This window comes from Convolutriloba macropyga, chromosome 6, assembly GCF_964194025.1.
Source record: "Convolutriloba macropyga chromosome 6, txConMacr16.3, whole genome shotgun sequence".
Classification (NCBI taxonomy): Eukaryota; Metazoa; Xenacoelomorpha; order Acoela; family Convolutidae; genus Convolutriloba; species Convolutriloba macropyga.
Window position 1 is genome coordinate 58,583,442 of NC_134473.1, and position 22,611 is coordinate 58,606,052.

General features: G+C 34.7%; 1 protein-coding gene across 2 annotated transcripts in view; it reads right to left on the bottom strand.

The window, feature by feature from the left end:
* LOC142341800 (gamma-tubulin complex component 6-like) overlaps window positions 1–22,611 on the bottom strand; it is a 76,122-nt gene that overhangs the window by 47,511 nt on the left and 6,000 nt on the right. For both annotated transcript variants that reach the window (XM_075393041.1, XM_075393039.1), the window contains exons 5-9: window positions 22,140–22,268; window positions 10,319–10,497; window positions 9,792–9,978; window positions 9,077–9,395; window positions 8,479–8,825 (exon numbers count right to left, since the gene is read on the bottom strand). In XM_075393041.1, coding sequence (XP_075249156.1) covers window positions 8,479–8,825; window positions 9,077–9,395; window positions 9,792–9,978; window positions 10,319–10,497; window positions 22,140–22,268 — 1,161 coding nt within the window. The remainder of the gene's footprint in view (window positions 1–8,478; window positions 8,826–9,076; window positions 9,396–9,791; window positions 9,979–10,318; window positions 10,498–22,139; window positions 22,269–22,611) is intronic.

Consider the following 22,611-nt stretch of genomic DNA (forward strand, 5'->3'; position numbering starts at 1 on the left):
ATTTGTTCAACATTCAAACCACACAAGATTTTCTCGCAATTCAATTCCTGCTTAATTCTCCAATAAAATTGATTAAAAAAACATGGCCAACAGAATTCTGGAAACGACTCGAAGTCGCATCCGTCGAAATAACTAAATTTTCAAATAGCTAAATCGAGCCGTCAGAACGCTTCAAAGCAGAGAACATGACCGACTAACGCCGGGCGGATTGCTCTCAAACGACTGGCGAGCGGTTGCTTTTGTCAGTAGCTTGCTACTGGAAGGAGGCTATCTTTAGCATAATTGGAGAGGCGCTAGGTGAGCGCTGCAGGAGTTAGCCAAAAAGGAAACAAACCTAAAAATTAGGAAAATTTAATTAACATTCCATATAGGACAAAAACACATAGAAACAAAAAGCATTCTTTAATCCAATCAGAATTATTAATTTAACCAGACAATATTATGCAAATTATAATATGCAACCCACAAAAATTTTTATATAGAAAAAAAATTATAATCAACTAAGTGCTCACAAATAGTAGGCAAGCGATAATAAGCTCACGAAAACTAAAAATTCAAATATTTCATTTTCTTAAATCATTTTGCCCCAAAAACATTATTAAATTTGTAACATAAAATGCCTAGCAGCTCTAGGCTTCAATTCAGTTAAGAAAAAAGGAATAAAAACGAAAATTCCATTAAGGTAAAATTACCTTTAAATGCCAAAAAGCTTCAAAACCTTATCAGAGTAGCAACCTGAAGAGTGTCAATTTAGTCTGCAGTATCTCTTCAAATTTCTTCACCGCAACAACTTTTTCAACGTCTATTTACTCCCTGAACTTCTGGTTTCGTTGCTCGCTCACCTATCCATCAACAGAAAAGCCGTGGAGTTATAAGAAGACAGAACATCAATACAATTCAATTCCTTGAATTGTGAAAAACCAAGAGAAGGCCAACAAACACTCGATATTTAAACTATTAATAAAAACAATTAGACAAGAACCTGAACGCACGAAAATAATTCTTCATCCACTCATCTAGAGACGAGGTAACCCGTGATATAACCAATTCTCTACTAATCCATATAGGGTGAAAAGACTTCAAAAAATTGCCGCATACATAATGAAGCTGAAAAAACTGCACAATGGTGTGTTGTCCTCGGCCTTCATTGGTTTATCCCGTTTCCTTCCACAGTCTGATACTAACAAAAAAGACATGACGTATAAATACAAATCAACAAATATATCGCAAAAAAAATGCCAGAATAAAGGACTGAAACGATTGGTACAATTTGTTATTTGAGATGAATAACTATCTAAGGGACACACCTTCTTAGGGCAAAGCTTTTAGACTCCGCTTGTCTATGAGAGTATCCTGTTTAATGACGTCTTTGTTTAATGACGATTTTGAAAGCACTGCTTTTATTTTTGGATGACGTTTAGTATAACAACTTGTGTTGTCTTTGACCTCAGCAAGGCGTTCGATACTGTACGCCACCAGACTCAATTCCGAAACAAGCTTATTTTGGATCTGATACTCTGTCTATAATGCTGATTAAAAATGCTGCGTTTTATTTCGTCTCTTTAAACTACATCCTTTTCAAATGATTTTCAATGTCTTGTATCAATGATAACATTACATGATGTAATATCAATGTAAATCTGTCTAAGCCAAAAGACATTGATTAGCTTCAGTTATGGTCTAAAGAACTTCGTTTGAAATCGAAACGTCATTTTCTGCGTTTGAGTAAAAATCGAGAATCAGATCTTAGCCCCGATGGGAATAGATTAAGTTGTACTAAAGTTAATCCTGATTTGAACGTCGATGTTGGAGACAATTTGAAACTGGAATGCCACATCAGAGGTAAACGTGCGAAAACTCGTCCGTTTAATCAATTTCTCGCGCCAAGGATCCCATCAACTCTTTCAGCTGTGTTCCCGTGTTTTATCAATTTTACGCATCGGAGGCATGGTTCGCAGATCCGAAACTTGGTAAACGGTGTTTAAGAGAAGAAGGCTATGAACAACTTCTGAATTTTTCTATCACGCTACCAAAAGCATATCAGTTAATCGAGCAAAATAATCGGTTTTTTAACATAAATTAACAAAAATATCTATCAAGTTTGAAGATTGCTTCTCTCACCAGTCATCAGCGCTTACCCTTTGTAGCGCGGCAACGCATATGCTAAGTATCCGTAGTAGCAAAAAGGAACAGACTTGAAATTTTTCAGCGCATTGCTTTGACTTTAAAACATGCCTAGCAGATGTTGGAAAATAGCCGACATTGATTCCCATAGCACCGATTGGGATTGAAGGAACAAGGAAAAGATTTGATTGCTGAACAAAGAACATTTTTAAAGTCCAAACTTTTATATTTTAATTTGTTGTTAGACATACTTCGCTTTCATAATGAGAGGATACAGGGGCTAGTATCAGTACGGAAAAGCATTAGAGATGGTAACCAGGACCTATAAAAACAGTTAAAGTGGAGGGCATCTACCATTGGGCTTTGAATCGCAAAAAAATAGGCCCGCTAAAAAGACGACTGAGAAGATGAGGGCGGCTAATAACGATAGTTATTATCGGTTTGTAACAAAGGTCAGCGTGACTTAAAAGTTGAATTTTTTTATTGAATTGTGTAGGAATAAACATAAACGACTAAAGTCGGGCGAATTGTTCTCAAACGACCGGCGAGAGGGTGGCTTCGTCAGTAGCAAGCCAGGGTTTAGTGAGGCTAGCTTTAGATTAACTGAAGGGGCGTAAGGTGAGCACAGCGCGAGTGCAAAAGAGGATTAGGAGACTAATGTGGGGGCAGCGGGTGGGCGGAGTGTGGGTTCAATTTCTAAGAACCGCCTTTCACACCATAAGTATAAGTTTCCAAAAACAGTTTCTGTTAATCGCATACTTGAAGACTAGTGGGCTGAACGGCTCTACGAGAACTTAAAGCAAACTGGGTGCCACCTCCTTATTCCATGTCTGAGGACGAACGCCAAATGGGCCAAACAAAAAATCCGCCAAGCGAAAAATTGCATGAAAGAGACGAACAGGACTAAAATATTTGCAACAAATTGCTTTTGAGAGCAATTAAAAATTATTTCCTATAAACTGCCTGTTAAGTCATTTACGATAAATACATTTCTACTACAAATCATCGTTAATGCGAATCAGAGATGATGATATTAGGCCAGATAACATCAGCTGAAGTGCGGCATCAACAAAGAGAGAGATAGAGATAGAGCAAGAGAGAGAGAGAGAGAGAGAGAGAGAGAGAGAGAGAGAGAGAGAGAGAGAGAGAGATAAAACCTGAACGAGAAACACGGAAAGAAACTCTAACCGACAGAGAGAGAGAGAGAGAAGGAGGGCTAGGAATAATTTCCATGACAGAATTCGACTCTTCAACTTCTAGCTTTCTACCCTTGTTAGTAAACAAATCATATAGAGGACTGAAAAAGGCAAAAATAAAGAAGTTTTCAGTTTTGCAGTAAAAACGGTTCAAAACCATTTTTTGTCTCGAAAGTTTTGACAAGTAAAACCATCTCCAAGACAGAAAAAGTTTTGTTGGCACCATATTATCAAACCTTGGAGGAGGTCCCAGGGCCCCTGGTGACGGAAAAAATTCCAGAACCTGAAAAAAAATGCAAATATTTGAAAAAAGCATAAATTCGTGACATTAAAATCTTGAAAAACATTCCACTAAATCTGAAAACTGTGCAGCAACATAACATTAAACCCTAGAGGAATTTCCGTGGCTCTTGAGGCTAGAGAAACCTAAAAAATGACACAAAAATTGAAAACTTGAAAAAAGCAAGTTTTATAAAAAAAATTGCTAAAATTTGAGACATTAAAAAAAATGAAGATCTTTTCCATGGCCAATAAAAATTTGTCATTAAATTATCATCAAATCCGTTAGGATGTTTTCTGGCCCCTGAGTCTGGATAGACCTGAATAATGAAAATGTCGAAAAATTTGAAAAAAATTGCACGTTTTGTCAAAAAAATGCTACAATTCGTGATGTTTATATGTTGAAACCATTCCATTACCATTAGAAACTATACAGTAGGCTACTATCAAACCCTAGATGAAGTTCCTTGGCTCTTAAGACTGAAAATACCTAAAAAACGACAAACATTTCGAAAAAAAGAACAAGTTTTATAAAAAAAAATTGCTAAAATTTGTGACATTAGAAAGTTGAAGAACTAATCCATTACCAGCAAAAATTTTCCAGTAACTTATTATCAAAACCTGAAACAGCTATTTTTGACCCTTGCGGCTCAAAAAATCTGCATAATGACTTAAATGTCAAAAAACTAAATAAACTGGCAAAAATTGTCAAAAAAAATGCTAAATTTCGTGATGTTAAAATCTTGCAAGATATTTCATTACTTCTAGAACTCATACAGTAACCTATTTTCAAACCCTTGCAAATTTGAGGCTGAAAAAACTTGAGGAGGTTACTTGGCTCTTGAGGCTGAAAAGACCTAAAAGAAACGGCAAAAATTTCCAAAAAAAATCAAAATTTTCGAAATGGCTAAAATTTGTTACACTAAATAGTTGAAAAACTATTCCATGACCAGTAAAAATTTGCCAGCAACTTATTATCAAACCCAATAGGAGATTTTCTGGTCCCTGGGTCTGGAGAGGCCAGATTAATTAAAACTAAATGTCAAAAAATTTGAAAAAAATTGCAAGGTTTGTCAAAAAAAAATAATGAAATTCGTAATGTTAAAATGTTGAAACCATTTCATTGTCACTAAAAACTATGCAGTAACCTATTATTAAAACCTAGAGGAGGTTTCTGGAAACCGAGGTCTGAAAAACTCAAAAAATGACACAAATTTTCAAAAAAAAAATTGAAAAAAATTGCAAAATAGTATAAATTTGCTCGTTTTAGCGAGCGGTTGTTCGTCAGTAGCTAGAAATGGGGGTGCAATGAGGACTGATGGGCGTGGGGCAACAGTGGATGGGTCTTCAACTTCTGAGAACAGCCCTTCACACCATAAGTAAAAGTCTCCAAAACAGTTTGAGCAGAAACAGAGCTGAAAGGCTCTAAGAGCACTCAATGCCCGCTGGGTGCTACCTCTTTATCCCGTTTTTGAGGAAAAAAAGTCAAAAGCGTCAGAGGAAAAATGGGTCAAGCGAAAAATTGCATAAAAAAACCGACAAGACTATTATAATTGCTACAAACTTCGTTTGAGAGCAATTAAACATAAACCGACAAATGTCGGAAGAATTGCTCTTGAACGACAGGCGAGGCAATTTAACTCATGGTCTTCAGTCTAGATCAATTTTTCTTTCTGGGTGCAAACAAACTTTGACCCCACCGGGATTCGAACCACTGACATCTCGATCCATGACCAGCCGCACTATCCACTGAGCTACGAGTCACCTAATGTTCCTACGCTGCAACCGATTTTATATTACCAATTACGGAGCACTAGAGATCACTCAAAATCGATTAGCGAAAGCGTGAAAAAGTCACTTGAGAAGTCAAAGAATGTTCTAGAAGAAAAGCGCAAAATTGTCAAGCGAAAAATTTGCATAAAAACTAGCAGGCCCGCAAAAGTATAACAAGATCATTTGAAAAATAAAAAGTTTAAAAATCATTTTTTTCTACCACTTCGGGCTGGAACACATGCCCATCGTTCAACAGCCATAGGTATTACGTTACGTTGATGTGTTTGGTTTAGTATAATACCTCCAAGTCCCAGCAATTTTGTGTTCAACTTTTTTCGGCTTTGCTGACACATAATTAGGGAGCGCTAAGACTTGTACAGATAACGAAATTCTACATAGTGTCGTAGCGTAACGCATGTAATACGTAAGGCTGCATTTTTAAGGAGCGTAAAAAAGAAGAAACAAGATATTGCGGGACAGAAAACAGAAAAAAGAAAACAAAGACAGAAAGGAATGAGAAAAGAAAGCAACGAAAGGGCGAAACGAGAAGGAGGACAAAGGAAAGACAAAAAGAAAAAGGGCTGCAAAACAGAAAAGAAGAAAAAAAGAGAAAAGAAAGGAAGAGAAAGAGAGAAAAGCAAAATAAAACGAGAGAAATGACCGAAAAAAAGACAAAATAGAAAGACAAGATGGGTGGACGAAAGAGGAAAAAGTCAAAAAGAGAAAGAAAAACAAACGAAAATAAAAGAGCAAGAAAGAAAGGAGGGAAAAGAAAAAAAAGGACAGAAAAGAAAGAGAAAGGAAAGACAAACAAAAGAGAGAAAATAAATCGAGAAAAGAAAGACAGAAAAGAAAGACAAAAGACAGAAAAGCAAGAAAAGAGAAAAGCAAGAGAGAAGTAAGAGAGAAAAACAGGAGAGAGAGAGAGAGAAAAGGAGAAAGGAGAGAAAGAAGAGAAAGAGGGAGCAGAAAGAAACAAATGAGAAAAGAAAGGAAAAAAGAACAGAAAGGAAAGAGTCAAAAGAAAGAGAGAAAACAGACAGAATTGAAAGACAGGAAAGAGAAACGCAAGATAAAAGAAAAAGAAATCTAGAGAGAAAAGAAAGACAGAAAGCACACAAAAGAGAGGTAGAAAAAAGAAAACAGAAAAGAAAGAGAAAATAAAGAGAAACGACAGAGGAACGAAAGAAAACGAATGAAAACAAATAAAGGCAGGAAAAAAACCGAAAAAAAAAACAGACAAAAGCAATAGAGAAAAGAGAAATGAAAAACAGAAAAACAAAAGGAAAACGACAGAAAGCGAAAAAGAGAGAAGAAAGCAAAAAGAACAGAGAAAAAAGAGAACGAGAGACAGAAAAGAGAAACAAAAAACGAAAAGAGGCAGAAAATACTATCAGAAAGAAATGAGAGAAAAGAAAAACCAAAGACAGAAAAGCAAGCGAAAAAAGGACAGAAAAGTGAGCGAGACAAAAAAGAGAGAAGCTAAACAGGAACAAAAGGAGGAGACAATAAAGAGAAGCTAAACAGGAACAAACAGGAGAAAGGATGAGAAAAAAGGCAGAAAACAACAGAAAAGAGAAAACAAAGACAAAAGAAAAGTAGAGAAGAAAGAGTACAGTAAGACAGAAAAGAAATAAAACGGAAAGAGGAAAGAACGATAGGCTGAAGAGAGGAACGAAAAAGAGAAAAACCATTAAGAAACTAAAAGGAGAAAAGAAAGAAAAAAAAGAGAAGAAACGCAGACAAGTACAGAAAAAGACAGAAAAAAGCAGAACGACAGAAAAGAGAGTGAGAGAGAGAGAGAGAGAGAAAAGCAAAAGAAAAGGAGAGATAAAGAAAGGAAAAAAAGAAAGAGGAAAGAAAAAGAAAGGAAAGATAAAAAGCAGAAGAGACAGAAAAAGAAATATAACCAAAAACAAAAAAGAAAATAAAAAGAAAAAGAAGGAGCAAAAAAAGAAAGAAACGGAAGAGAAAAGACCTTCCTTCAAAAGTAAAAAAAAATAGACCAAATTCTTTACAGCCTAACTTTTGAAAAAAATTGGCAACAAAAGATTCAGTTAATTAAACTTCAGTTGTTCAAAACTTTTATGAGAATGAGATCAAGCAAAACTGAAAACAAAAGAAGCAAAAGATTGTTTAAAAATTGGTCACGCAAACATTCAGCGTAAAAAGTTCCGATTAAAAACATCCGCGGCTATCCAGTCATTGACCTTTATTGCATGAATTACTTTTCGGTCACTGACTTCTTGACAATGACAGCTTTTCGGTCATAGGCAGCTTTTCCAAAAATGAACCATTTTTACATTCAGTATTCAGTCATTGACCTGTACGGGATAGATAACTTTTCGGTCGTTTACTTTTTGGCAAGGTTACGTTTTCAGTCATTGACCTTTTTCAAAATACATGCGAATCAAAACGCTTTGATGTATATTTAAGAGGCCGTAAAACATGTGAAGATTAGGAGCTTAAACATGGTGGTACAGGTATTCGAATTATTTTTAATATGTAGATTGATAGAAGATAGATATGGCAGGAGAAAGGCATCGAGCACAAAAAATTGTGAAAACAGGAGGGAATTGGAGAAAGTGGAAACGGATGCGACGTTAATGGACAAAAATCCCGATAAATAGGCGGCTCATCTGTTTCTTAGCTCAACTCATTGCGCTTTTGACTCTTAACTCACATACCCCGGTTCGAATCCGACTGTTGCCAATCGCTTTTTGCCGAAAAGTATGTTTAGGGGCTGTTAAAACATGTAAAGATTAGGAGCTTAAACATGGTGCCTTTTATGTCGACACTGAATTAATATATAGAAGACACACACGTTCACAATAATTGCTATGAACTTCGTTCAAGAGCAATCAATCAGTATAATGGTTGCTACTGGTTTATCAGTTGATATTTTGGCTTTAATTCAAGTTAACTTGATGCACGATTTCAATTCCTTGTCTGATTGACCTCATCTTTCATTTATTCCATAATTCTAACACCATTTCTAAATTGAAGTACTGTTCTCTCCTTCTCTCAAATGATCTACAGTTTTAAACTTAATTTATGTTCACTGCGTTCAATAGAAAAATCCAAGCCGAGTCAAATTTCTACTAACATATGTCTGACAGGCTCTGATGAGCATCACAGTTTTTCCACACTGGAAAACATCGTCAAGATGCTCACGCAAGAACAACGGTACATCACTTCTTGATCCACTGACTTTCAAAGCGACCGCTTTTGTCCAGAAATCTCGGTTCCTCGACGCCAAGAACTCCGGGCCAGGTTCGAGAATAAATTCCTCCAGACACGAGGTGTCCTGAGGTAACCCATGATATATCCAATGCTGGACCAAATCCATGTATGGCTGACAGCACGCTTTGAACAAATGGACCATCAAGCGATAGTACTGAGATCCGAGCGAGTCCAGACACTTTTGGTACAAATATGTCAACATTTCGGCGCCTAAATGACAAAGATCGTTGCTAGCTCAAATTAAGCAGAAAATATTTGTCCCCACTAGCAACTTTCGTTAATCAAAAATAATGCCAGTTTTTTGCAACCTCCCTGGCCACTCCCTTAAATGAACCAGCATCCAAATGTTAGTCATAATCATGAAACTCGAAATGCTAGACAGCGCTAAAGAGGGAAAAGTCCAAAGAGCGAAAACCCACCAGCTATCCACAAAAGTTTGAAACAAACTTCATTACAATTACCTTGGAATGATCCCGATACTATATCCATCAGAAACATCATCAAGTGACAAACACGTTTTGTACTCTGATCCAATTTGAACACAGTCAGCTGGTTTCTCTCGTCAAAAAGAGCAACTACAAAGCCATGAACGATTCTTAGAAGTTTATGAATCTGGGATGCGAGGCATGATACAAATAAACTCGAGGCATGCTTGCAGAAAAAGGAGAGGCGTTCAAAACAGGATCCACACGATGCAAAGTCTTGGAGAACAGATTGCAAGGCTGCGGGTGATATTGATGGCGCCTTTATATTGCTTCGAACAGTGAACTCCATTTCGGTCTAGAACAGAAAGAAAATAAGCGCTGATTGGATACAGAGATGAAGAAAGACATAGGAACAAAGTTTGTCAAAAAAAATAATACTTGCAGTCAAAAATAAATGTCTTCTTTGTGCGAACATACAGTACCGAAAAACCACAAGATGCCATCAAGCTATAGCCTGTCCTATAAAGCTGAAATAAGCGAACTCGCAATAGTTCAAATGCCAATGGATCAAATGTCATCTGGATAAAAACAAGTGAAAGGAGCAAAGGGTAAAACGTGTTGGCAATTTAAATGAGCACACTGTGGTCACTGTCTGTTTCACCATGTTTCAATTTTTCGCTTATATCTTTATGGTACAGACTAGCTATTCAAGCCTTTCCATGCCAAATTGTTAAATGCTAGCTGTGATTACCATGTGATAGACGAAGGTAGAGGAGGAGACTCCAACTAGTACATTGAGACTGTGCACCACGAGGATATCTTCTGGAATCGTGACATACTCAGAAGAATTGCCATGCCTACAGTAGTTCACACATTCCATGTAGTTCACGCGAGAATCTCCGTCAGTCGAAAATGCGAACTCACTCCTTGGGTCTAAGCTGAAATAACACTTCAATTGTGCATTGCAGCTCTGGAGTTGCGATGTATGTTTTTTTCCAACTGTTCAAACATAGTTTACCGAAATGACAGATCATTGATTAACCCCTTAATCGAACTTGGATGCACCGATGCGCTCGCCTTTGATTGTAATTACAACCCAACTAAAATTATGGTTTTTCTAGGCGATGGACCGAAACCGTCAACTTCTTAAGTGCTTGTATTCTCATCTCGGATTTGACTGAAACATTTTTTGTCTCTATCACCTATTCCCCGGTCATCAAAAAATGGCACAAATATGAACAAACTCTCCTCGACTGGGACACGAAATGTCAGTCTCACCTTCCAAACTGGTCCCAACTTTTTCTCAGCGACGGCTCATTGAAATTAACATTGCGCCAACTGCTAATCCACTGGTGTGAGTTGATCAACAGCTCTTGGTCTCTTGTGATTGTGCCAATATCGGCCTCTTTTTCAGCAACAGCGCCAGCGAACTGATCATCAACGAAACCTTCATCCACCTAAAGAGGTCGAGCACGTGTACCTTGAAGGTGTTCCCAATGTACAAAGCTCATTGTTGGATAGTATCTGCAGGCAATTAAAAAGGGCTAGCACTTATGCGTAATGGAGTTTTGAATGAAAACAAGGAGGCTCAGAAATGTGCGTTCGCACATAAGGTTCCAACCCCGCATATCCAAAAGTTTGGCTTAATTGACGACCAAACGAGGAAGAGATAGAAAACTTCCAAAAATTCTCACATATCAACAATAATTGGTGTATGAAAAAATTGCCTCGAACTCAAATCACTTATTAAAAAAATGCCGCGTTAGTGGGCCAATGAGACTTGACATTATTAAGACTATGAGACAAGGCAAAGAATCAAATAACAACAAGCATTTACATCAAACTCAATGTCTAGTTTTTTGAAAAAACTAAATAATAACAAAGTCAAAAAAGAGTTTCAATTAAACCTAAATGATCAAGCTAGCTTGTTTTTCGGTAGAAAAAACATGGGACCAGTCTTTGATGAGACTCAGTAACAAGCAGACAAAAAAGAACAAAAAGGATGAAGTTACAAAAAAAGTTCATGTCTTATCGAAAACCAATAATTCAATGAAATCCATTAGAAAACATTTGAAATCTTTAAATAGATTTATTTTCATTCGTACTATAAAATAAAGACATTGAGACCTGTCAGTTTCCAGAATATGTCGTACGTCTACAAAATCTTTAAATAGATTTATTTTCATTCGTACTATAAAATAAAGACATTGAGACCTGTCATTTTCCAGAATATGTCGTACGTCTACAAATAAAAACGACAAATTCAGACAAAAACAAAAATTCCGATAAATTTAGCAATAAAACGGCGTCGAAGCCGTGAAGCCGTTAAAACAATAATTTAATCAATAAAAATTAAGATAAAGTCAACGGCGTCTTCTTTTTAACCCAATAGTGAGATAAGTGACCCCTTTTTGTTCTTTTTTTTAAAAACTTGTTACCCAAAGGGAGAAGTTTAAAAATATATTTATCTTTAATTTTTCGAAAACTATTAATTTCAAAGGTATTAAATAATTAGATAGCAACTGAAATCACTGGATAAGGTTTTTACTTCTCATAAAAAACATTGGGATCTACCATTACTCAGAATATGTCATACATCTACAAAAAGAACGATAAATAGACAAAAATCAAAAACTAAATAATTATTTTGATTAAAAAAATGGCATTAAAGGCGTAAAACAATAAGAATTGCACTAAAAAGATTAGTTTTGTTCAAATGTGACTTTCTTTACCACCAATAAATTGATATGCAAGTTGTAGTTGAAGAGACTAGATAACAAGTAGACAAAAGACAGCCAAGTTCAAATTTAAAACACATCTAAAACATCTTCTGAATCATTTGATTCCAAAGTCATTAAAAACTCAAGCCATCCAATGAAATCAGCACATAGTTCTTCCAAAGCAAGCAGCTTTGATCTACAATTAAGCAGTGTTTCTAATTCGACTACCTAAAGAACGACAAACAAAGACAAAAAAATCAATTTAATCTTTTGCAAAAAAAAAAACGGTATCGAGGCCGTTAAAACGATAAGCGATGCACTAAAAACGTCATATGTTCAATGGTACCCTTCTTCATCAACAATAATTTTATAAACAGCCTGTATTTATTGAGAGTAGGTATCAAGCAGTCAAAAACAGCGAAATGTGAATTTGAAAAATCTGTATACTTTTTTAAAATATCTGATTTCAAAGTCATGAAAAACTTTATCAATAAACCATAATCAGAAAAAAGGTCCCTTTTTCATCCAAAGGAAGACGCCAATACCTGCAATTATCTAGAATTTGTCAAACAATTACAAAAAAACGACAACGACCATTAAATTCTTCTAGAAGACAGAGTCGAAGCACCTAAAACAATAATCTATTCACCGAAAAACCGACGTGTTTAATTGCGCCTCCCTTTAAAAGGCCCGGAATGACACTTGAACTGTCAGTAACCTGACCAAAGCGAGAAAAGCCTGAATGATGGGAAAATATCCAAAAATTAAAAATTTTGTTCGAAAACTTGTAGCATCAAAGCAGAAAAACGATTACTTAAAAAGATAAATCGCAGACAGAAAGGAATTTTGATCGATTAGAAACACTATGTGACCTGTGTTTCCTGAATTTAAGCCAAACTTTGACCAAAAAAGAGAAAAAAGTTGCAAAGCTCAATAAATCACTGTTCATTTTAAAAATATGGATTTTTAAAAGTCAAAACGACCATAAGCTTTTGACTAAAAAGCGAAATAGGTTTCCTTGAATCTCCCACGGAAGGAAACAAGTTGGACCTGTCATTAGTACGTTTTGATGCTAATACATTTGCTTGAAGGATGTGTATACTCTGTTTCTATTTTTGGAATTATGGTGTGCATGTATTTCTTAAGCATTATATTTAACAGGGAAATCTAAAAATCATAGAACTACCAGGCTTCAAATGCCTTAACTAGACTTAACAATTTCCTCAGCAAAAAATTTAATGTCCTAGCAAGCTTCTGAGAAAATGGTAACTGTTTCATATATGAATTTTAAAAACTGAGATAGCAACACAAAATTGTTGAGTTATTCGAGGAAGCACAAAAAACTGACTGACCTTCAGTTACGAAGGAAATCTAAATTTAAGCAAAAATTGGTTTTAAAAGAAAGATGTCTAAATACCAACGATAACCAGTTACGTCCTATTTTATTGTGTTATTGATGGTTTTAATATGCTTCATCGATATATCTGGTTTACAACTTTCAACTGATACTCTTAGAGAATTTTAACCATTTCGATTTCATTTTGATTAACTAATCGAAACTATGAAGAATTCAGAAATAATTTTGCTTGATACTGAGCACAGTACCTTCATTGTGGTCTAGTCTAAAACACTGCGATAAAGAGAGTCTATTAAAATAATTCGAAATTCGAGCCTCGATGTTTTCAAATTTCACTCAAAAATTTTGCAGGCTGCTTGCCTACTTTTTAATTTATTAACCTTAAAGGTTCACAGCAGACGTCAGCAGACAGAAACGAACACCAAAACAAAACATACCCGGCAGATTGCCGGAAAATAGCCGCCGTTGATTCCAATAAGCATGATTGGGATTGAAATAACAGAAGATATTGAAAAAAAAAAGATTTTTGTACAAAAACATTTTTCTAAGTCCGATTTATTTTGATGGCATTTCGTAGTTGAACATACTTCTGTTTCTTAGAGAGAGGCTACAGGGGCTACTATCAATACCAATAAGCATAAGATGGTAACTAAGACTTATAGGAACGACGTTCGTCAAATAGCGGGCATCTAAAATTGGGCTACATGGGTTTATCCCGTTTCTATTTCTGACTTCAATTTTTTATACTGACTCTGTTCATTTTGAATTGCTTTGCTGAGCAACTGATGTTCAAAATCACTTTTAGCAGAATGAGAGAAGAGAGAAACTAGCCTAGAGAAGTCAAAAAGATTTCACGCAAAATGTTGAAAAGGCGGCAAAATGAGGTAAAGCGAAACATTTTTTTATTCGACGAAGTAAAAAAACATAGCAGGACAAGTCCTGAAATACAATTCAAAGAATTGAATGAAAAACTCAGACGCACTCTACCTGACCAGCAGATCAATTGAACAATGCCAGCCAGAACATAAAAAATCACCAAAGAATTGAGAAACTAAAAGAATCAAAACTAAACAAAAACAAACTCATTGCTAAAACTCTTGAAGCTTTTAAACCTAAGGCAAAACTTTTTCCCTTTAAAAACACCTATCACAAAAATATGTTCAAAACCAATTTTTGTTTCTGAAATCGGTCCAGTATTATATCTGCAATACCTGAAAAATATTCATCGGCCCTTGAAGATCGATTAACTTGAGAATGACCAAAAAATTTAAGAAAAAAAGAAATCAATTGCAAGTTATAAGAAAATGTTGCTGAAAATTGTGATATAAATATCTTCAGAATCATTTCTGTGTCTCTAGGGGCTATCCAGTAACCCAATTCCAAGTATTAAAAAATCATTGGCTCATAGATCGATAGGCAATAAATTTTATAAAAAATTTCAAACATCAAAATAGAAATTCCTTCTATTAAAATGTTGAAAGCCATTCAATTGCCCCCTAGCAACTATTTAAAAAAATATTGTCAAACCCTGGATGCGTTTACCTGGCAACTGAGGCAAGAAAAAGTATTAAAATACAAATATTTAAAAAAAAACTTGAAAAAAATTGCAAATTTTATCAAACAATTTCTAAAAGTCGAAAGGTTAAACTGTTGAAAACAAATCCATTGAAACTAAAAACCATGCAGTAACTTTTTATCAAAACGTGGAATAGGTTTTCTTGCACTTGAGAATGGACGAATATCAAAAACTTCAAACTTTAGGAAACATTAAAAAAATTGCAGATCTTATCAAAAAATGCTAAAATTCGAGACATTAAAAAGTTAAAAAGAATTCCATTGTTACTAGAAACTATGCAGTTCCCTATTAACAAACCTCAACGGAGATTGCCTGGTCCCTGAAACCGGAAAAACTGACAAAATGATGAAAATTTTCAAAAACCTGAAAAAAATGCAAATTTGTTCAAAAAAATTGCTAAAATTTGTGATATTCAAAAGTTGAAACCTATTCCTTGGCAACTAAAAATTTTTCAGTAACTTATTATCCAACCCCTTATATGGGTTTCTTGTCCCTGGGACTCAATCAACTTGAAGGATGACAATAAATATGTCAAAAAACATGAAAAATTTGCAACTTTTGTCAAAAAATGCTAAAATTCATGATGTCAAAAAGTTGAAAACCGTTCCTTTACCACTAAAAACTGTGCAGTAACCTATCCTCCAACCCTTTATCAAACCCTAGAGGAGGTTTCGTGACACCTAGGGCTAAAAAACTCAAAAAATGACAAAAATTTTCAAAAAACCTGAAAAAAATTGCAAAAATTAGTATCATTTTGTGTGTTTGTGTTTGTAGTACCACAACATATAGCTCATAAAATGGTCATAACAAGCAATTTTGTCTCGCAAAAGGCCTTCATCAGCTTTTAAAAACTTCAACCTAAGACTAATCAAACAAAAATCTCAAAAAAATCACAAAAAACACGAAAAATTGCACCATTTTTAGCCGAAAAACTCCTAAAAATGCCCTTTTAACCTTTAATTAAGGCCATCCCAGCAGCTGCGCCACTATACGCACTTGAAGGACTACTAAAGCCCACTTTGGGCCTCTAATGAAACTTAATGCCCGCTGGGCTTTACCTGTTTATCCCGTTTAGAAAGATCAAAGTCATCGAAAAACGTGTGAACACATCTTAAAAAAAAAACAGCCGGAAGAATTCCGGAAACGACTCGAAGGAAAAAACGAACGCCCCTAACAAACATAAAACTTATTCTACTGATTGACCACAATAACTAACATAATGCTTATCCTACTGAATAACACTTGTCACTTTGAAACAAAAAAAGAGAAAAAGAACAATGAAAAAATAACTGACCAGAAAAGACGATAAAGCACGTGATAAAAATTTCACATTGAGTTGCAAGTTTAAAAACAACATTTGGCGAAAAACCGTGAAATAGGTTTAGTTTAATGTTTTTGAATCACTGCTATTTGAGACAAAAACCAAACACAAATTTCAAGTAGAATAAACGAAGGTAAAAGAAAGGAAATGAAAAACAAAACCAAAAATATTTTCTGTAAAAAAACAAAAATTGGCCACAAATAATGAATCAAATACCATTATGCTGAAATCAAATCATTATTTCAAAAAACTTTTAATACTACATCTGGTCAAGTGTCCACCAATCCAAATCATTGTTTATTTATATGAGTAAAAACGAAGAACGAAAATAGAAAAAAAGTTAAGTGTTTAAGAAAAGTTAGTGATATTTGTCATTGAAAAGTGCACTAAATATATTACAACAAAAACCTCTAGAAAAGCTCCTATCAAAAGCTAGACCGCTAAAAACAAGCAAAAAGCAGACAATCAGAAGAACTCAGCAAAAATTCCAAAAAAAAACACGAAAATTTGCGGAACTCTTCATAAAAGTTACTCAATTATCTTTAACAAAATGATTCCAAACTGAAATCAAAATCATCAACACGCATCAAGGACAACTAATTTGGACTATAGGCATCCCCAAATGCTATAAAAAATTGAAGAACACAAAGGGCATTTAAAAAAAATTGGAAAAAAAAATCATAGAAAAAATTGAGCTTTTTTTTAATTTCACGGGAGCACAGAGGTCCAAAAAACGTTAATTAGAGTGAATTAGTACTGGAAGACTTCGAAAACAATAGGAAAGTCGAATAGGCTGAAAAATTTTTCCAAGTTTAGAAAAAAAACGAAAAACAGCAAAAAATTAAGAAAAATAAATCAAAATTTTTCAGTTTATTGTCATTTTTCTAAACAAAAAAAATCGTTTCCAACCTAAGAGAATGTAATCACTTGGTATCTAAAAACTCAGTCACTAACATGCGTCTATTCAAAGCCATTACAAAGCATTATAACAAAACAAAACGCAAAAAATTGCTAAAATTCGCCGAAAATTCAGGAAAATAGCTGAAACACCAGCAAAATGGTATAAAAATCTTATTAATGACCAAAAACTTGCGAACCACTATTAAAACAACCCTAAGCATCACACAATATCATAATCAGACCTCTAAACCAAAAAAATAACAAAAAAACGGTTTTAAAAAGCCGCATGTGAACAAAAAAATTTCGCTCGCTTAGAGAAAATTTTTTCACACATCAATTTATCGCTCTCTCAAAAACAGCGGTATGAACAAAAACCACTCTCTTTTCGCTCCACTCTTCAAGTTTGTTCAGCACAAAAACCACTCCAAATTTTTTCACGCGTTTCATTTCCCGCTTTAAAAATCACTCCAATAAAATTGATTAAAAAAAAAAAAGGACTTCTCCAATACTCCTCTTCGAGTCGTAAAAACACAGCGCACCAATACAATTCAAATTCTTTGAATTGTAAAAAAAAATAGGAGCGCTATAATAGCCGGCTGAGAAGATGAGGGCGGCTATTAATAAAATGAAACAGCTGCTACCAAAACTTCAACCTGCAGTGCATTCAGGTTCATAGCGTTCCCATTATATTCTTCTTAAAATAGGAAAAACGTTTTCTAACCTGCATGATTACTGTACAGAGGCAATTTTTTACAGAAGCTATTCGACTGTTCTCCAATTAATTACTGTGCAACGTCTATTTAAAAGCATAATGCTTAGACTGATGCGAAAGCCAAAAACCGTTTTGGAGAAATGAAAAAAAATCGCGCAAAACATTGTAGAAGTGCAGAAATAAATTAAAACAATTAAAGATCTGACTGAGCAGTTGATCAAGTCACGCTCCGTATCGAATAGTACACTATACGTTACTAAAAAAGACAACGACAGTACAAACTAAGTACTCGAAACCAAAGGGGGCAAATGTTAAATTAATCAGTTAGGCTTTTCAAAAGTAAAGTCAAACTTTTTCAGGCACAAAAACAAATTAAAAACGTTCAACGGAAAAAGCTATCTATAAATAGAACGCATAAAAGGTAATTAATGAAATTAGTTTGAGAAAAAGTGACGAATAACGAGAGTATCAACGTCGATAGAACCCTCAACTATATTCAAGTGTTGAAACAAAAGATAAATTTATAGAAAGAAAACCTGAAATCTTCTAGTTACCTAGCTAAAACACAAGCAAAAAACGAAAAAGCCGGATACTTTATGAACTTTAAACTTTTTTGTGATACTGAGGTTACAAATTAAAGGAAATCACATGAAGAGTGAAAAAATGAATTTTGATTTGATTGAGAATTGTTAAAAAAAAAAAGAAAGCTCCAGAGGCTGAAACAATAAGGATCCCTTTTGAGACAACTAGCTTTCAAAATAATAGAGTAATGAGGAGACGAACAATTAAAAAACATAGCTGACAGATTGCCAGAAAATAGCCGCAATAGATTCGTAGATCGGCAGTCTAAAAAAAACAGTAAAAAAGACAGACCAAAAAAATTCGTCTTTTCATTGAAGGCTCATATGTTATATTTTGATTAAAAATCTGTATAAGTTTTTGCTGCCTCCGTTAGCTGCTCTCAAAGAACCTTCATTTAGAGTGTTACACACCCATTTGACCTTATCTCTTTGAATTAAAGTAAATAAAAGTCAATTTCAAAGTGAGGAAGTCATTTTTGAGAGTGAGGTAAGTCAAGTGTGACCAAAAATTTAATCACGCGCATGAACAAAAAAACTCGCTCCACTAAGAGCGAAAAATGACGTCACACACGCACTTCAGATGAAATTGCAGGAACGAATGAACAAAAAACAAATTTGAGGTGCTTGTGACGTCATATGGTCGTAACAAAAATCGCGACTACGAAATAAAAAAAATAGGACAAGCCCTGACGTACAATTCAAAAAATTTTCATTGACTAAATAGAAAACTAGACCTAAAACGGACTATGAATGGATTGGGAAAGCCAATGAAAAAAAACCGATCTGAAAATTTGAAAAAAAAAACAGTAAAAAGAAAAGTGAAATAAATTGCCGCATGTGAACAAAAAAAAACTACTACCAAGAAACCAAATTTTTGTTCAAACACCGTTTTCTCACTCTACTTAAAATTAAATTTGGAGCGCAAAATTTCACGTCGCAAAAACACTCGCTTTTTCGCTCCACTTCCTGTTTCGGCGTGACCAAAATCACTGCTCCAATTTGACTTCAAAAATGATGAAAATGTGTTAACAGATCTTAAAAAAAAGACAGCGCCCCAATACAATTCAAATTCTGTGAATTGTAAAAAACCAAGAGAAGGCCAATAATAGCCCCAGCTATCGCTGTGCGGCTATTAATAACAAAGGAGCTTTCAAGAAGTCGACGAAAAAACAGTAACGTAGAGAACAACAGATCAGGAGATCAGGAAGCGAAGAAATCTTACGCATTTGCAGTTAGGAAAAGAAAATATTCATAGATCATTTTTTAGATGCAGTATGCCAGATATCAGGAGTAAAAACAGCAATAATGAACTTACATAATAAAAAGGCATGTGATTGATTGGCAAAAAAGGAATACTTTTCCAGTTAGTTTTTTCGAACTCGCAAGGTTGAACCAAAATAGCAACCGGAAGTTTTTAGTAAAATTCCACGCAGTATCTAATTTCGACAAAGCTAAGTTTAAAAGTTAGTAAATCAGTAAGATTCGATGCGAGTCATCTGTATAACTTTCGTATTTTTCTCTCAAATCAAATGGATTTCTACTTCATGGAACGCAAGAGCTCATAACAACTGCAAAAAAGAATTAAAACTAAAAAATTGATATAATCGGCTAAAATTGAAAAATTTTCTTTCAAGGCCTTTCTTATAATTATGAAATCTGGATTCTACAATGTTTCAAAACATAGCAAGCTTGAACTCGCAAGGTTGAACCAAAATAGCAACCGGTAGTTTTTAGTAAAATTCCACGCAGTATCTAATTTCGACAAAGCTAAGTTTAAAAGTTAATAAATCAGTAAGATTCGATGCGAGTCATCTGCATAACTTTCCTATTTTTGTCTCAAATCAAATGGATTTCTACTTCATGGAACGCAAGAGCTCATAACAACTGCAAAAAGGAATTAAAACTAAAAAATTGATATAATCGGCTAAAATTGAAAAATTTTCTTTCAAGGCCTTTCTTATAATTATGAAATCTGGATTTTACAATGTTTCAAAACATAGCCAGCAGATTGCCGGAAAACAGCCGCGATAGACGCTTGTGGCCTACCATGAATTGAAACAACTAAAGAAATAAGATAGACAGATCGACCACCAGCTTTTTAATAGACCACTAGAATTTTTGGGTCAGATTCGGACTGCCATTTTTATGAGACCCATTTGCTCTACTCTACAATGAAAAAGCCCTAATGAAGCTTTTTCAAAATTAATATTCGATATTAAAACTCAAGACTCTATTACTCAGGAATCAGGGCATATAGGGTATATAAGTTTGGCCTTACTTAGATGCACACTATTGACCTTTAATTAGTAAATGTTCATAAAATTTAAAGTTCCATAAGTGAGTTCAAGTCATTTTTTGAGTGAGGTAAGTCACGCAACTGACCTAAAAGCAGAAATGACGTCACGAACACAAATCTTGAAGTCACTGAAAGTCAATTCCAAGAAGTCAGGGTCAGACAAAACAAAAATCTGTTACACGACATAAAAAAATTAGGAGCGCAATAATAGCCACCTGGAATTGCTGACACGGCTATTAATAATAGATAACTGATGTTCTGAGATACCCAAGACGCATTGTTATATATCTGAAACAATCAAAAACATACCCAACAGATTGCCGGAAAATAGCCGCCGTTGATTGCAATAAGCATGATTGGGATTGAAAGAATAGAAGATATTGAGAAAAAAAAGATTTTTGTACAAAAACATTTTTTAAGTCCGATTTATTTTGATGGCATTTCGTAGTTGAACATACTTCTGTTTCTTAGGGAGAGGCTACAGGGGCTACTATCAATACCAATAAGCATAAGATGGTAACTAAGACTTATAGGAACGACGTTCGTCAAATAGCGGGCATCTAAAATTGGGCTACATGGGTTTATCCCGTTTCTATTTCTGACTTCAATTTTTTATACTGACTCTGTTCATTTTGAATTGCTTTGCTGAGCAACTGATGTTCAAATTCACTTTTAGCAGAATGAGAGAAGAGAGAAACTAGCCTAGAGAAGTCAAAAAGCTTTCAAGCAAAATGTCGAAAAAGCGGCAAAATGGTAAAGCGAAAAAAAGTTCGCCGAAGTAAAAAAAAATTAGGAGCGCTATAATAGCCGGCTGAGAAGATGAGGGCGGCTATTAATAAAGACTATTTCAGCAAAATTTGATCAAAATAATGCCAAAATTTTTCTTTTCCGCATTTTTCTGCACTTCGATTCTCGACACAAGCAACTTATCAAAACTAACACAACGATATACTATAGAAAAATCGGTAATTTTTCTTAAATCATCCAGAAAACATACTTTCGACATATTTGGTCGAATTTTAGTCAAAATTGACACGAAACGTCGTCTAAATTTATTCAGAAAATTTTGTAAGAGGCGAAATATGTCAAATACAGATGTATTGAAATTTTTGGCACAGTTAGCTTGAACTTCATACCACGTATGTTAGCCGGGTATGTCCTCTAAAGTCGAGAAGTGTAACCAAAAAACTACGGCCAGCATAAACTGTTTTTTTTGCAAAAAATATGGAACAATAAACAAAACTGCGTGTAGATTACATGGTACTACACCTGTACGAACATAAGATGCTTACACATTCTGGATGTTTTGACATGGGTTTCATTGGACCAAATATTTAGAAATTCAACTGATTCGACAACTTTAAGATCAAAATATTTTACGCTTCTTGCTTCTTCAATTCTTTGATTATCTACAGTGCTAAATATTGATTGTCTGCATTAGTTTGCGAGCAGCTCGAAAAACAAAAAAACAGTACTGTTTGACAAACCTCTAATAATGATATGAAGCACAGTCAACCAATAAGCCTACTGCCAGCTTTACTTCAAGTTTGTGACTTCTTTGTATAACAAGACTAATTTAATTTTACAAGGCATAGTTTGTCACCATCAGTTCTCTAACATTTTCGTAGTAGCTTACCTCGCAATGGCATGGATTTGTAGCAGCCATCAGCATCCTCTTTCGAGATTGAAGAGGCTCTCTAGATATTGTCCCAATTGGAGCCGTCTGCCTTTCATCACTGAAGAACCGGTGCAGAGTAGTTGGTTTCTGTAAATTAAACGAGACAACAACAATTAGACTAAGGTTTTTATACTCTATTTACACACTCATCCATGTCTAATAGGCACATTAAAACTCAATCAAATATGGATACTTTCAATTTTCAGTTAAGTGCTGCATGAAAAATTCTTTTATCAAAGACAACGAGATTAATTGATTAATATAAAGCAGCGTTGATTAAAATATTAGATGAAAGAAGAACGCTCGCATGGTTGTGTGCCACATATTCGTATTTGACAGCATACAAGGTATCATACCATATTGATAAAGCCGATTTCGAGAAACTATTATTCAAACATTATGTAAAGCAGAGTGAGACAACAAGTTTTCG